Raw genomic sequence first — 16,060 nt, 5'->3', positions numbered from 1 at the left:
GGGATCCAGGGTCTTTCCCCGAAAGTTCTTGAAACTGATGTTTAAAAAACGCAGTTTTAGTTTTTTTTCAATACGTTAAGTGAGAAAGTGTGGAATTAGGGGCTTCTCTAAAGACACTAATTGAGACTGTCTTTGGTAGACATGTTTGCGAATGGATTTTGGGGTCCTCCGCTGCAAACATTTCGAAAAATGCCAAAGCAATTTTATATGACGTTTGATGATAGGAAGGGCTGTCGTCTGAAAACACGTTTTGGGTTTTGGAGCCAACATTTTTAGGCTATGTTTGATTAAGTTAAGGTGGAAGAGGTAAATCAGAGACTTAATTGGGTCCTTAATATCGATGTTTCAACCAGCGAAATTTTCCGAAAGTACAGTCCTAGAAACGCAGTTTTAAGCCTTCTTTAGTTTCGTCAAGGAGGTCTTAGTATCCTTTTGAATCTTTGTTTTGGAGCTACATTTAAATTTACTTCCCGGGGCAAGGGCCCTGTCCTCCTACCTAATCTGAAACCGGGCAGTTCATTCAAGATTTTAATCAGAAAAATTGTCGTAAAGGGGGAAACATTTTAATTCGTCATTCATATATGTTACTCTCAAGGGAGTGGCAATTTTCCACTTTCTCTCCACGCATCCACGATTGTTAAACACAGAGTTTGTTCCATAGTTTGTTGCTTGAAATGCTTGCGAGAGTATCTAATCAGTATAGCTTTTTATTTAATGAATAAAATATGGCTTCATTGTTTAGGTCTATAAAAGCTTGGCGGGTAAACATTAGTGGCCACCCTTGGTGCTCCTTTTAGACGGCACTATTTCATGCTTCAGAAGGGGGCCTTTCCCCTCCCCTGTATCCATGCCTGATTACCGGTTCTGTCACAAACTTTGCAACCAAATGAAGCATGTGTGTTAAGAGTAGATATTAATGGACAATGAACCACCACAATGTTCCCTAACATTCTATTTTTCTTAAACTATGCTATGCTGTCAGGAAATCGACACATACTTTGACAATTGAACATTTAAAAATCAGCATATTTATTCTGCTTCTTATAAGTTATCTTGTGAGAAATTCTTGAGGAATTTTGCTTGATTATAAGAACTATATGATGCGGCCTGCGGCCGCCCCTTGCTTTGGCCGCCCTTGTGCGGCGCACACTCTGCACACCTGCTAGGATCGGCCCTGGCCAGGCCCCATATCTACAGTCCTGTTTCCGCTTCTGCACTTCAACGAACTTAATATTAGCTATCCTCGGAAAATATTTTATTTTCGTGAGATAGATGAAAATACTATAAAATAAAATGAGACATGCCATTTCAGAAAATGAAATTGTTCCAATTTTTTTTTCTAGTATATTAAAAAATGTGTTTCAAAACTTGACGACTCTGAATATTTTCTACCGTATTTATACTACACTGTCTATTTAGAAACTCGGCCCCGTATACAAGGCTATTGTAGCTTAATTACTATGATTACAGCCCAGATTTTATGGCATATTTTTACTTCTTGTGACGTTATTACATAGGATAGAGAGACAGTTAATACACTTTTTGCATTTTGATTTTTTAAATTTTTGTTACTAAGGTTAAGAATCAAAATAAAATTTCATGTATAATATTATTAAGATTTTCTTATCAAATACGGATTTAAAAACGTTTGCTGACATAAGTTTTTTGATGTAAAAAAAAATATTAATTTTTTCTTCTCAGTTCTGGGAGCATACGCAGTCGAGAATTAAAGCTTATGTATCAGCTGGACCCGGTTTCCCCTATAAATGCATAAAAAAGCCAACTTTTAAAATAAGTGTGTATTACTGCTTTTTGGACTTTATTTCAGAGTTTTTTAGCTTTAAGAAAATTAAAAATAAACATTTTGTTAGTCTTAAAAAATGAAGTATCAGGCAAACAAATAGAAAACTAGTTCGTATAAATAAATGCTGTCTGCTCTGGTAGCTATGAGTAAGGAAAAAAAAATCATCAGAAATGAAATTAAATAATAAAAGGCAATGCCTCAATGGAGAAAATCTTGAAGAATAAATAGCAGCTCATTGTATTAAAATCCTTTAATAAACATATTTTATCAATAATTGCTTTGATATGCATTTCCCACCCTATAAACATAATCAAAAATTAGAAAGAGCAATACTTTTTTGCTTCACATTATGGCAACAGTTGTATTGTCTCTCTGTGTAGGTAATAGAACATATGAGGCAGTGAGAAGCAAAAGGATGTAAGTGGACTGTTTAAAGTTTGAGAAAAATGCGTTTGAAGTTCTGATCCTAGGTAGGCTTTCATTGAAAATATTTTCTAAATCATGCTGAATGCACCTACCAGGACTACAAGTACCATCCTCTGCAGCAATGCAGAATACAGATTCCCTTACCATTGTACTGTTTATTTCTAAATTTTTAATTTTGCAACTTACATCCTTAGATTTTAGATCCCTTTAATTTAGATGTCTTACTGTTGCTCTGAGGCGACGATGTATTAGTGCATATTTTTAAAGTATTAGTACATATTTTAGCTATTTTTAATGTATATTGTAATAAGGTTTAGTATTTATAATCAGGCTACTTAATATGATTTATTTCACCGCTACTTATTAACCATTAAAAGAGCGACTACAAACCTGTGATTGTGCTTTTTTAATCGGTAAATTATCCTGAATTTTCTTGAGCCTTCTGAGCTTCTCACAAGATGAATCGAGAGTTCGGGCACGTCGTCGGAAATCATAATCCATTTTGCGAGTGCCAACTCGGAAAAGTGTTTCGAAGCGCGGAATCCCACCGCTCTCTTCTGCCAACGTAACAGAATCCAACGAGTGCGCTATCTGACCAGAAAAGGCCTCTGTCCCCACTTTATCGAAGCACATCTCTTCGATTCTCGAATCTCCTCATTTGTGAGAACACCTGCGAATCGTGTGTATAGATAAAAGGCTTTTTATCGTCGGCACATCAAAAAGGTGGGTGCACGATTGAATGTGTTTTGTAAATATCACCTCATATATTTTTGCTACGTGAAGTCAGAAAGGATTATTTTCTTTTTTGGAGAAGTTTGAATAATACCGAAACAAATCTTGATGTGATAAATAAATACCTTTGTGCTGAACCGTAAAGTAAGACAAAACAACGTTAGAAGAAGCACAAATTTGTAAATTACAGCAGACACGTGTTTCGGCGTTATAGGGAACGCCTTTTTCAATGCAAAAAATAATGAGCTTATGGATGAAAAGACATCGATGTCTTTTCATCCATAAGCTCATTATTTCTTGCATTGAAAAAGGCGTTCCCTATAAAGCCGAAACACGTGTCTGCTGTAATTTACAAATTTGTGCTTCTTCTAACGTTGTTTTGTCTTACTTTAAATCTTGATGTATCTTTTAGAATGCTTGGAATTGTATATAGGAAATGACGAAAAGAAAATGGAAAGAGTTTTGTTCAACAGCGAAAGTATTTTCAAACTTGTTTAATTCGACCTAGTTATTTTCGTTCAATATATGTCACACACGTTTTGCATTAAATGTTCAATCAAAAGAAAGAGGGAAAATTAATACTATACTGATACGCATAAATTTTATGTTTTTTGTGATTTTTAAGCAGCATTTGTTACATTGAAAATGCTCACTTTCACCGATGTAAGTCGAATAGAAGCGAACGAGAGAGGCACGGGGATGTAGATTAAAACATCGTACACGAGTTTAGAATATACATTTAACTTCGTCTTAAGCATCTGGGGAATAGAGAAAACTTCGCTGCCTTTCAGCCTCGTGTCAAAAGTGGGAAGGTCGAGATGTCTAGCGGGGGGGACTCCATGGCTTAATCGTTAATCCAGTTATATGTGTTTTAGGGACACTAATGGTCGATTGCCTACTAGGTTACCCTTAGCAATAGGATGTTATTTCCGTGAAGTTCAAAAGGGTGAATGTCAAAATTACAAGATGCCTACACAATTGACAAAAAAAAAAAAAAAAAAAAAAAAAAAAAAAATGAATTCTGAAATTTTGAATTCAAATTATGTTTTTCGCAATCACGAACGGAGACAGGACCTTACTCATTGGATTTATTGTTTCTAGAAACAGCTCCTGTCCCCCCTCCCCCAAGCCTGCCTCTCCTCCTGGGCGGTTACGTGTGCATAGTTGTGTATGTAAGTGTGTAGGCTTGTGTGTGTGCGTAGACCTGTGTGTATGCACGTAGGCGTGTGTGTATGTGTGTGAGCGTGCGTGTGTGTAGGACATGGGCGCCTCCGATCAGGAGAAAAGGATAGATCAGGACCGGAGCAGCCGCGCCGCGCCGCCTGCAGAGGACGGTGGGCGGTGATGCTGCAGAGGCTTCTGGTCCAAGCTGAAAAAGGCACGGAACATCAAAAACGGTCAAATGAGAACAATAAGCAATCGTGATTGCTCAAAAAAAATGTTTTTTTTTTTCTTTTTTCTTTGAGCAATCACGAATTGCTTATTGTTCTCATTTGACTGTTGAATGGTGTCCGTGCTTTTTATTCCCCCTGCCCCGCCTTCCTCTGCAGCACCACCGTTGACCGGTCTCTCCCGGTGCTCTTCCTTTAGCGAGCAGCGGTTTCAGGTTGCGTCCATATCCTACATACACGCGGACATACATACAAACGCCTACATACATACAAACGCCTACATAAACACACACACGCCTACATAAACACACACATGCCTACATAAACACACACACGCCTACACACATGAACATACATACGCGCGTGAACACTTACACGCGCGCGCGTTCTTACACACATCTCTACACACACGCACACGAACGCCTACACACACACACACTAGTATACATACATACATACACACACACAAACGCGCACCTACATACGCACACACGCTTGTGATTGCGAAAAACATAATTTGAATTCAAGATGTCAAAAATTCAAATTTTCTTTCTTTTTTTAATTCTAGTTTTATTTTGTTCATGAAGTATTTGAATACAGCGTGTCATACGAAATTCGCATGATGTTCTACATTCATCCGTCTTGCGTGCAATATGCTCACGTGGCGCAATAATGATGAATGAATAATATTTTCGACGGCTGGCTGCTCATGACCCCATGAGCCGCCCCTTGTATCCACCGCTGAGCACTTCCAGTAAAAATCAGGAATGTTTTGGTCCGCGGGCTGTGGGCAGGTTACAAGAGCGCCATGGGAACTCGGCTACTGCCATGGGAAGGAAATTTCTGCAGAAATAAGTTTTTGAGATAATTGAAGAAACGCGTTTTAGGATCCATACTAGCAACAGGGAAATGTGGGTAGTTGACGTTTATTTCGTGCTTTATTTCCAGCGGAAAACAAATAAGCAAGCTTTCGCAACAAAACTCAAGTACATGTTGAAATTGCCAAAAAAAAAAAAAAAAAAAAAAACCAGATACAGTGAAACTTGTGTAAGTCGACCACTTGCGGTGCAGTGCATTAGTGGTCAACTTAAACAGGTGGTCAACTTATAGAGGTTGAATTATATGATATAGATCTAACTCTGTGCCTGGAAATAGCGGTCTACTTAGCGAGCTGGTCAACTTAGAAGGAGGGTCAACTTTTTGGTTTTATTGTACTGCCTTTTACCTTCCCGCGTCAGAATAGATTCATGATTACCTTTGGAGGTACCAGAGCTCGTCTTCTGTGCAGCACGGAGGCGGGTGGTGCATGGGCAGCATCTTCGACCTCGCTCTCCTCTTCTTCTTGAGAGGAGAGTTTTTTGAAGACGTTTTGGGCGCCGTCTTGTTCCTAGAAGACAAAAAGAAACTTCAATACTTTATAGTTATTCTTCTCTTTTAAGTGATTTGGTAAAAATAAATGAACTTTTGTAGATATATTTTATATCCAGCAACATTTCAGCTTGAAAAACTCAAAAACAATGTCACGATTAAGGACGGGATCCAATGATTATGCATTAACCACATCTTTAGAAGTTGAAGAAGTTTCTTTAGGCGTAGAAATTTCTTTAAGACAGAAGACGTTCTGTTATTTTTGACAGCACCAAAAAGCATTTAATGATCCAATGTTATTCGGATTTCTTGTAATTTTATATGAGTTTTGAAACGTATTAAATTGTTTCAGAAAAATGTTAACGTGTCAGGTCGTTTCTCCTTTATTTTTGTTTAAATTTTAGTATTTATTTTTATTTAAAATTAGCAGTAGCAGCGCGACAAAGCCCGTTGAATAAAAAAAAAAAAAAAAAAAAAAAAAAAAAAAAAATCAACGATCCCTTCCATCCCTTCTGATGTAAAATAATCATTTTTCTTCAACTAAAATGCGTACACATATTTTCAAAAACCTATTACAGTCTCTTTGGAATTTAAAACTATTTGGCAAAACACATAAAAAGATTAACATTAGCTTCAAACTCAAAATAATTCTTCAACTGTACACTTCATCGCTAAACGCGCCAAGCAACCACGCTACCGTAACCCTTCTTTTTAGCGAGTGAAGTGGTTTTTTTTCTGCAATTCAAAATATTTTGCCAAATAAACAATACTATAATAAAAACGTTATAAAGAACAATCATAATTGAATAATACGACAAATGAAATTATTTACTTAGATAAGTAACTATCTGCAACTATAAGAACAAAAACAAACAGGAAAGAGAGAATAAGGAAAACAAAACAGAATAGAAAAATCCTACAAAATCAAACTATGTAGGTACCTGAATATCGATTAAAAAAAAAAAAAAGAACGCATTCAAAAATTAGTTCGCTGACCACCACGGTCCCACAATAGCGTAGCTATTGACAATGACGGCCAGTCCCCTCTTGAGTAAACTTACCCCGCCATCTACTAGGAATTCATAAAACTAAACAACTAATTAAGCATTTAATTTGCAATGAGAAATATTTCGGCAACGCGGTCAAACGGGATAAAAAGTCTCCCATGTCCGTCTCCTGGTTCTAAGCTACCTCCCTACTAATTCTCAGCCAAATCGGTTATAAATAGGGTAACTAACGCGACTTTCTTTTATATATATAGATTTTGATGGAAATAAATATATTGAATACATTTTTTAATGTATTTTAATAACATAATATTTTTTGGAAAAATTAGTATTTTGGATTGGCACTCTCAGCTATGGACAAAGTTTTCTTTTATTTAACGGGCATTTTATGCTGTTTTTCTTTCTTTCTATCTTTTTTTTTTTTTTTTTTTGCCTATTTAAGGTCATATTTATTGAAGTTTTTAGGATATCAAAATACGTACTAGTCATGATAAATAGAATGGAAGTTTTATCAAGTTCTTTCGCAGTGACGTTTCCATCAATATTTCTGAGGGTATACTCCCAGTAATCCATTATGCACAATATGTGTACGGAACAGGGAACCCCGCTCTGCTATGCCATCTGGGGCTTCCAGAGAACGGACCTTTCGGCCGGGGCCCCCTTACCCATAAGGGAACGAGATCTAAACCACTTACGACTCTAGACACCGTGGACCCAGGTACGGATATAATGCAGTATTTTTAACGTTTTAAGCTGTGTAACGTTGTTGAACTAAAGATATATTTTCAAAAGATGTTACTTTTTTTTAATAAAATGGTTAAAAAAATATATCAAGTCAATCTTTGGGGGGGGGGGGGGGGACCTTCAAAACAGTACATTAAATTTTTCTACAATGGAAAGATTATAGAAAATTAAAAAAAAAAAATACTTCACTTCCAGAAACCACTTAGCATGATAATTTTAAGAAACTATTAAAATTACTCTTAAAAAAATATGTGTATTTAAGATAGAACTAAAAAGCAATTAAAGTCATTTTGAACTAAGTTTTCAAACAGTATAATAATTGTTGCAAGAATAACAAGTAATAGTAAAAGAATAGAATATTTATGCAAAACAGATGAAACCATTTGACATCCATTCATAAGGAGCTTTTCCCTAATCAAGAACATAGGTTTTAATGAATGAATACAGCATTTTAACAATAAAAAAAAAATTACTTAAGTACACAAGTTAACTCTATTTAAAATCATTTCAGTATGTAATGAAAAAAAAATCTTAGATTGCTTTTGTAACAAAAAACTTTGAAATGCAAGAAAAAAAAAGAAAAAAAAAAGCAATTAGTTAATTTCAAAACATATAAAAGAATACAACTTGGTTATAAAATTAAAGAATCACTTAAGTCTGAAAAAAAGAAAACCTTTATAATCTGCGGTGGCAACAAATAGTATAACGGCAAAAAACAAAGTTTTTTTAATTGAAAGTTCAGTTTTAGCAATTAAATTGAAAATGCAAAGAAGTGATAACTTTTAAACTTTTATAGTATTAATTCAAAAACCAAAGATTTCTTCTTGAGATCGTGATTACAGTACGCTAATCACTTCAAGACAACGGAATAAAGGCAAAGAAGCTAAGGCATTAATGAAGGCTTCCTCTTTGCCTGTATGGTTATTTATTTTGCGTAGCATTGAAAGCGTAAAAGGAAATTTCAAGCTAGGTAAAATAAACAACCTAACAGACACAGAAGCAATCTTAGGAAGTTCATCCTTTGGTTAATAAGTAAGATTCAATACTTTGACGTTGAGGAAAAAAGATGCACAAATATGCGGCAGTGTATAATCACATCTCATTAATTTTACTTTTTTTTTTAAACAGATCATTGGCAGAAAATGCGTAGGGAATTAGAGTACTTAATTTTGTAAAGGAAAAAAAAATTTTTTTCTTCATAAAATAAATTTACCCTGATTTTTTGTTATTTTTTCAAAATTCCCTGATATTTCCCTGACTTTTCCCTGATTAATAAAGTTCCCTGACTTTTCCCTGATCGCCCTGATTTCCCTGATCTGTCGCCACCCTGCTATGGGAACACAACCTGCTTTCAGGATCCTTGAAAAGTTGTAAAACTTCATAACTGAAATAGATTGAATAAAACAAATTGCAAGAAAAGATATTATTATACCAAGGATCCGTTACTTAACCCATACTTTTGCTCCATTTATGACGGTGTGAATACTTCATGTAAACCTTCACCAACATGTGAAATTATCGTCGATAAAAGCCTAATTTGTTTATGTAATGAAAACAGGGAAATAAATAGAACATTGCATTGAACATTTTTTATTTTAAAAATTATTACTTGGATGAGTTGCTATACTTGACGCGTGAATTTTCGCATTAATTTGTGTTGATTGCGGAAGATAAACATAAAAAAAAAGTCATTGCAGGAAAACTTATGTAATTTGGCCATTTGTGGTACAGTACTTTGTGGTAAGTCAACTTATACAGGCGGTCAACTAGCTGGTTTTATTGTATTTAAGGTTGCTAATCATACAATATCATTGAGCTCAGGTATGAAGCGGACGTATTAAAAATGATCAGCCAAACTAATGCCACATGAAAAAATCAATTATCCTACGTTTTGAAGCACAAAAAATGCAAATTACTGCAGACACGTGTTTTGGTGTTACAAGGAACACCTTTTTCAATGCAAAGAAGTGTGAGCTTCTGGATGAAAAGTCATCCGAGAAAAGCAACACGGTGGAACAGGAGATAGTATAAATATCAAAAAATAGAAATTAAACAAAACAAAAAAGATAAAATGACACCTGGAGGCGAAATCTATTATATAATTCCATCAGGAAAAAACCGTTAAGTAATAAATTTTCCAAGAAAACCCATAAACAATGCAAAAAGTCCAAAAATGAAACCACTCTGAATAAATTAGCAATAAATTTACCAGCGGGAAAAACTATGTATGGAAGCAATGTATCAAATGGAGAAATGCAGGAAAAAACAGAGTGAAGGATAAACAAATTGGAATTAGTTGATCACAAAACGAAATAATTCTAATCTATTTATCATTCACTCTGCTTTTTCCTGCATTTCTCCATTTGATACATTGCTTCCATACAGAGTTTTTCCCTCTGGTAAATATATTGCTAATCTATTCAGAGTGGTTTCATTTTTGGACTATTTGTATTTTTTATGGGTTTTCTTGGAAAGTTTATTACTTAACATTTTTTTTCCTGGTGGAATTCCATAATAATTTTCGCCTACAGGTGTCATTTTATCTTTTTTGTTTTTTTAATTTCAATTTTTTGGTATTTATACTATCTCCTGTTCCACGGTGTTGTTTTTCTCGGATGACTTTTCATCCAGAAGCTCACACTTCTTTGCATTGAAAAAGGTATTCCTTGTAACACCAAAACACGTGTCTGCAGTAATTTGCATTTTTTCGTGCTTCAAAACGTTGGATAACTGATTATTTTAATTTTCAGCTCAAAGGTATTTATTCGTTATTGATGCCACATGAGTTTGAGGTAGGCCATAACGCAGCCGAGGCAACGAACGTGAAGCATGTGCCGTGATTAAGTTGAAGTCTCGGTGAACCACCACCATCATAACAAGACAGTTATTACAACATTAATATCAAGTATTATGAAGGTTGTTATTGTCATCGTAGTAATCATAACAAAATATGATTATCGCCGTGGTACCGAAGAAGTGGCTGAAATATGCTTTAAGATGGTAAAACATAGGGCGGCCTGTGCTTCGAATTCTAGGTTTATAATGTCCAAAATGCGTAACTAAAGAACTAAAGTAACCAATTTGTTGAACATCTTGTGACTCACCCTAATACGGTGGTATGAATTTTTATTCTACAGTAAACGTAATATTGTATGTATATCTGTATACGCGTATAAAAGAAAGAACACGAAGTGAAAGAATTCTTTTATATTCCTTAGCTCACATCCAAAAGCAGTAAAAAGTCACATTCAAGCCTGCATCACCCAAAAATTTCAGAAGTTTGCTTTTACATCGACTTTATTTGTACGACAAACATTACGAAAGTTTGTAGTCTGCGAATAGAACCGCTACGAAACAATTCGAAAACCAAACGCGACAGCACGGAACGACGAGATTTCTGCCCTGTACTTTCAACAGCACTTTTGTGTCGAAGAAAATACAACGCTTTATGTTTTTTCTGCTCCAGATCGCTACAGGTCGCAGAGGGAAAATGGTCCACATGTCTCCGGAAAAATCAATTCCGGAAGGTTATGAAAGATATGTCAAGAATACAGTTTCCCTTTTATGTGTCATCATTGAATCGTGAAAGCGCTTTCAAACGGTCAGATGGAACATTTTTTCGGGGTGAATGTTTTGACCGAGGGGATGAGATAAAGGACTGTCTTTTTAGCTCTTTTGACACATGCTCTTTCTTAGTACTATTTGGTATGAATGGAATAGTTTTTGGTCGACCTTTTGTTACTATTTATTATGCCCAAGGATGTAATAAAGTTAAGTTGAGGAGAAATTTTTTACTTTCTCCTTCCTAAACTAGTTGCTACATTTAGGTCAAAAAGTTTGTCTCAAATTAGTAGCTACACTTGAATACTTTTGTACTAAATATTGAAACAGATGGTTCTATGATTTTATTTAACCTTTTTTTGGAGATATTGTTTGACCACGGATTGTATGGAATTGGCAAACATCCAGTTAAGGCGACTAAATCTGAATTAGGGGAAAAATAAAAATTTTATGCTCGTATTCCGCTCATTTGAATGAGACTCTGCTTAATTTCGAGGCTAACATACATCTCAAAATCTGACATCCCTGAAAACTAATGGATGCTTCCATTTCCGCGTGTAAACCGGATGTTTGCCTTTCCATACAATCCGTGGTTAGACAGTACCACGTTCTTATGTTGGCAATCAACAACATTTCCTTCTCAAGCAATCTTTATTTCCTTCTCAAATCACCACCAAATTAGTCTCAAAAATCCAGGATACGCACTCCAATGCAACGTCTCATTTTGTAGGGATCCGTAATTACATTAAACTATCGCTTCTAGCTAATGAACCATGAATTCATTAGGAGGCTAGCTGACCTTTCTTGTATGCTTTTGGTAGAATCCATATTAAAAGTGGCCTAGCTTAAGTTTTGAAGCTAATTTGGTACTGATTTAGGGAAGGAAAGACGGAAATGTTTGGTAGATACTACTAATCGATAGCATTAGCACCTTGAAATATCCAAACCTAAATATATCTGCATGAAATATCCGTACAAAAGTAATGAAATCCCGTTAGAGCGAATTTAAGGGACCGGAAATTTTGTTTGTTGAAACGGAAAATTTGTCGTAATGGAATTCAAGTAATATAATAGAAATAAAATTGGAAAATTTGTTTTGTTGAAACGGATATTCAGTTGTATTAGTATTCTCTGTAACGGGATTTCACTAATCCGGGTTGGAGGGAATAAATTTAATGAGTGTGAAACGCATTTTCATTTTTCTTTGCAATCGTTTGTTTCGAAGATTTAGAAAACTCTTTTGTTTGTAGTAAACCTGTTTTTATAAATTAACAGAATGAACTACAATTTGCGAAAAATAGAAATTTGTAACCCTGCTCAAACGAGTTAAACTTTAACGTGACATCAACGTATGCGTTGTGAAATTACTGAGCAAGTCATTTGGTACTGTTGAGCAAAAAATAGTTTCAATGTTTATGAAGCAGACATGAGCATGAGAAAAAAGACAAGGTGGTACATTTTTGCTTCATTAGAACGACTAAACCTTAACGAAAAAAATAACGTTGATACAAGCTGAGGAATTTTTCGGAGGGAAGAAGGAATTTTTTCTTAGTTTTGTGGTTAAAACAAAATATATTCTTATTATATATTGCTTTAAGATTTCATACCGAGTATGATATTGTATTTAAAAATGATTCAAACTTAATTTTCAAATTAAATTAAAACATTTTGTGCCTTTTTTTATTTCCTGTTATTGTTCTATAAAACTAAATTGTTGACGAGCTATGCAATAAAATAAAATAAAATCAATTGAAGTAAAACAAAATGAATCAATAATTTATTAAAAAAATTAATTAACAATAAATTTATAAACTGATTTAAAAAAAATAATATAAATGTTTACACATTTTTTGCAAACTAATTATTCTACACTAATATTACAGTTATGGAGGACATATAAGCTATTCGTTTTTGCACCAAACAATTGTGTTCAGGAAGACATCACCATCAACTTCAAAACTAACTTGCAATAATAAAAAAATTTTTGCTCAATAAAAAATTTTAACATTGTTATAAATTTATTCGAATGTTCATACAATGGATTACAAATGATTAAGCTCTGCTTGTTTATTTGTTTAAAACGTGCTTTCACGTGAAGAAGACTGATGAAATTTTATACCAAATTTGATAAAACAAAGAAGTTGTCATCACATAAACGGAAAATGGCTGAATGCTCTAAAAGTTTGGCTAAGAGGAGTAGGACTGGTACATCCAGTACTTGAGAATTTTTCAAGCCTTTTTGCTTCAAATATCTTAGTAAAACACATCATATTCACCATATTCCCTCTTTCCTCGACTCACAGAATATTTCACCCAGTATTAGGCTGGGACTACTTTCTTCATAAAAAACAGAAGAAAATTAGCTTACAACTGAGGCATTGAGGGGGATGTAAAGGGATGTAAATGACAAAATTAAGAATTTGGATTGCAAAGGGATGTAAATGTCAAAATTAAAAATTTGGAGACAACCAGTACAAATGGTAGGGGAACCTCTCCTCTTTCTTGGAGCAACAGATAGCACTAATAGCCCTGGTAGGTGCTGTTATTAGAAAAACTTTTCAATTGTTGTGGTCCTAGAAAGCCTACCTAGGACCGCAACTTTGAACGCAATTTACTTCCCTTCGTTTCTCACTGATTCCATTGTTTCTTGAAGATAGAAAAATGAATTCAATAATCAAACTTTTTTTTAACGAAATAAGAGTCCTAAGTTGCAGTTCAAATTACAGATAATTTCGATGTAAAAAAAAAAACCACTTTTGTTTATTTATTGGAAAAGGAAAGACGAAGTGACGGTTTCTGAGAAACACAATATTTTTATTTCAGTCATCTAAATTTTGAACGAGGGTTTTATTAATTTTTGTTTTTTGAGAGACAACGAAAAGCGTGTCGTGTTCGAATGAGTGATATAACGAGGTACAATGTAACGAGAGGTTAATTGTTTCAAATTTTATGAGCACACGGATAAAGCGATTTCATAATTAGATAAAATATATGCGGATGAAAACTATTATTTTTCTTCCAAATTCTTCATTTTTAAACTTTAAAACAAAAAGTTTAATTTAATGCTTTACACGGCAAGACTTCACACCTTAATAAAAATTAGAGACGTACCGAGTAGCATTTTGGCCGAGTGGCAGAGTACCGAGTACTCGACCTTTCACTATTCGGCCGAGTACCGAGTTACCGAGTATTAGGCCTTTCACCCCACGGTTGAGTAACCGGGCACCAATTATGTTTTAAGAAGAACCACCGACACACATGTGATGAATTTTGAACTTATTGGAATACTAGTATAGACCTCCTTGTCCATATAATAGTTTTTAAAACTAAGTTCCTCCTGAGAAATTTAACTACGCATTTGTAAAAAATTTTGTTTATGTCAAAAATTTCACAAAAAAATTTATTTTTAAAATTAAAAAAAAAATAAATAAAAGGTATGATTAATCAAGTTGGAATTAAAACAAATTATACCAATTTATTATAGTTCTAGTCCGCCAAATATAAATAATTTTTAAAAGCAAATAAAACTAATGTGCAGGAACACTGCAGACACGTGTTTCTGCGTTACAAGGAACGTCTTTTTCAGTGAATAAAATGTGAGCTAAGGAATGTAAAGACATTCGACAGAAAAATCCGACTTTTGTCGGATGCCTTTAAATCCACGAGTTTACATTTTGTGCATTGATAAAGGAATTCCTTGCAACGCCAAAACACGTGTCTGCAATGTTCCTGCGCTGTGCTTTTAACGTTGTTTTACTTCCGCTTATTTTTTAAGCAAAGGTATTTTTATATTTCTTATAACTAATTTTTGTTTGTAGCAAAAATCCATTTTTAACAAAAAAATTCCATATTTTCTATACTTTTTTGCACAATTTTTAACAAATAAGTTTTATTAACTTTGGGGACATTAAAATAAAGATTTATTCCATTGAAGCATTACAAACTTCATTTATCTCAAAATTTGAATTTGACTTATACATTTTAATTGTAAATGATTGCAGAATATAATGCTTGCTCTTTTTTTTTTTTTTATAAATTTTAGTATCTGTCTTGGACATCATTCAACTTTTTGCAACTACTCGTTATTGGCCGAGTATCTGATCAGAATTTGGCCGAGTACCGAGTACTCGGCAAATTGGCCGAGTAGGCCGAGTACCGAGTAGTTACCGAGTACTCGGTATGTCTCTAATAAAAATGTTAGGTTTTTCAGTAGCATACGAAATCTCCATGAAAACAGCATTGGTAAAACATCAGAAGTTGATGGAAATAATTATGCGTGAATTTAATCAGCAGTTCTTGAGCGTGTGCTTCATTACAGTTGTCGAATCGGAGGGAGAATTAATTCGAAATTCGACCAAATCATTTGTAGGTTCCATTTTCGAATGTATCCGGCCTTCCATTAAATACATATTGGTTGAAGTTCTAAGGCAAGCAATGAGCTTGTGTGTAATTTTAGATTAGTCACAAAGACGATGGAATTAACTGGAAATGTCGCAACTGATTAAAGAGGTTAGAAAGCTTGAAATTTTGATGATACACAGATTCTAAACAAAATGCTCTCAGTCTACTATATTGTCAAATGTTTGGTAAATAGTTATTTTTTTTAATTTTTGCTTTTATGCGCTTAATTTGTTGCAATCTCACAAAATTGGCCAATTATTGCATTTGTTTTCATACAAAATTACCTAATACTTTTTGAAACTACCTGCATGATGTTTCTTCCTGTTTAACACCTTTTAACATTGCCGCTATATCCTTGGCGATAAATTTAAGAGATATGGCCAAATTGAGATTATTTTCGGATACTTTTTTGCGTCAAATTTGCCCTAAAACCGCCAGATGTTGACAAGCTAGGCGACATTTTAAATCTAATGCTTTTCTATTGTGTTTCAAACCTAACAGAAGTATAGAAACAAAAATAGATAAGATCAGAAACCTCTAGGATGCACTGAAAACTCATAGATGAATCTTTTGAAGATATTTTAAATAAATAGCAGCTGCATCAGTTTGACGGTCAGCTGTGAGCT

General features: G+C 34.3%; 1 protein-coding gene across 1 annotated transcript in view; it reads right to left on the bottom strand.

The window, feature by feature from the left end:
* The window catches only part of LOC129218984 (uncharacterized), a gene marked incomplete in the record, with an annotated part of 259,059 nt that overhangs the window by 126,879 nt on the left and 116,120 nt on the right, over positions 1-16,060 (bottom strand). Inside the window, 1 exon segment of the mRNA XM_054853306.1 lies at positions 5,609-5,740. Within this exon segment, the coding sequence (XP_054709281.1) occupies positions 5,609-5,740 (132 nt within the window).

Source organism: Uloborus diversus, chromosome 1 (genome assembly GCF_026930045.1).
Source record: "Uloborus diversus isolate 005 chromosome 1, Udiv.v.3.1, whole genome shotgun sequence".
Classification (NCBI taxonomy): Eukaryota; Metazoa; Arthropoda; class Arachnida; order Araneae; family Uloboridae; genus Uloborus; species Uloborus diversus.
Note: the sequence above shows the minus strand (reverse complement) of the source record. Positions and strands in the feature narration are given on the sequence as shown.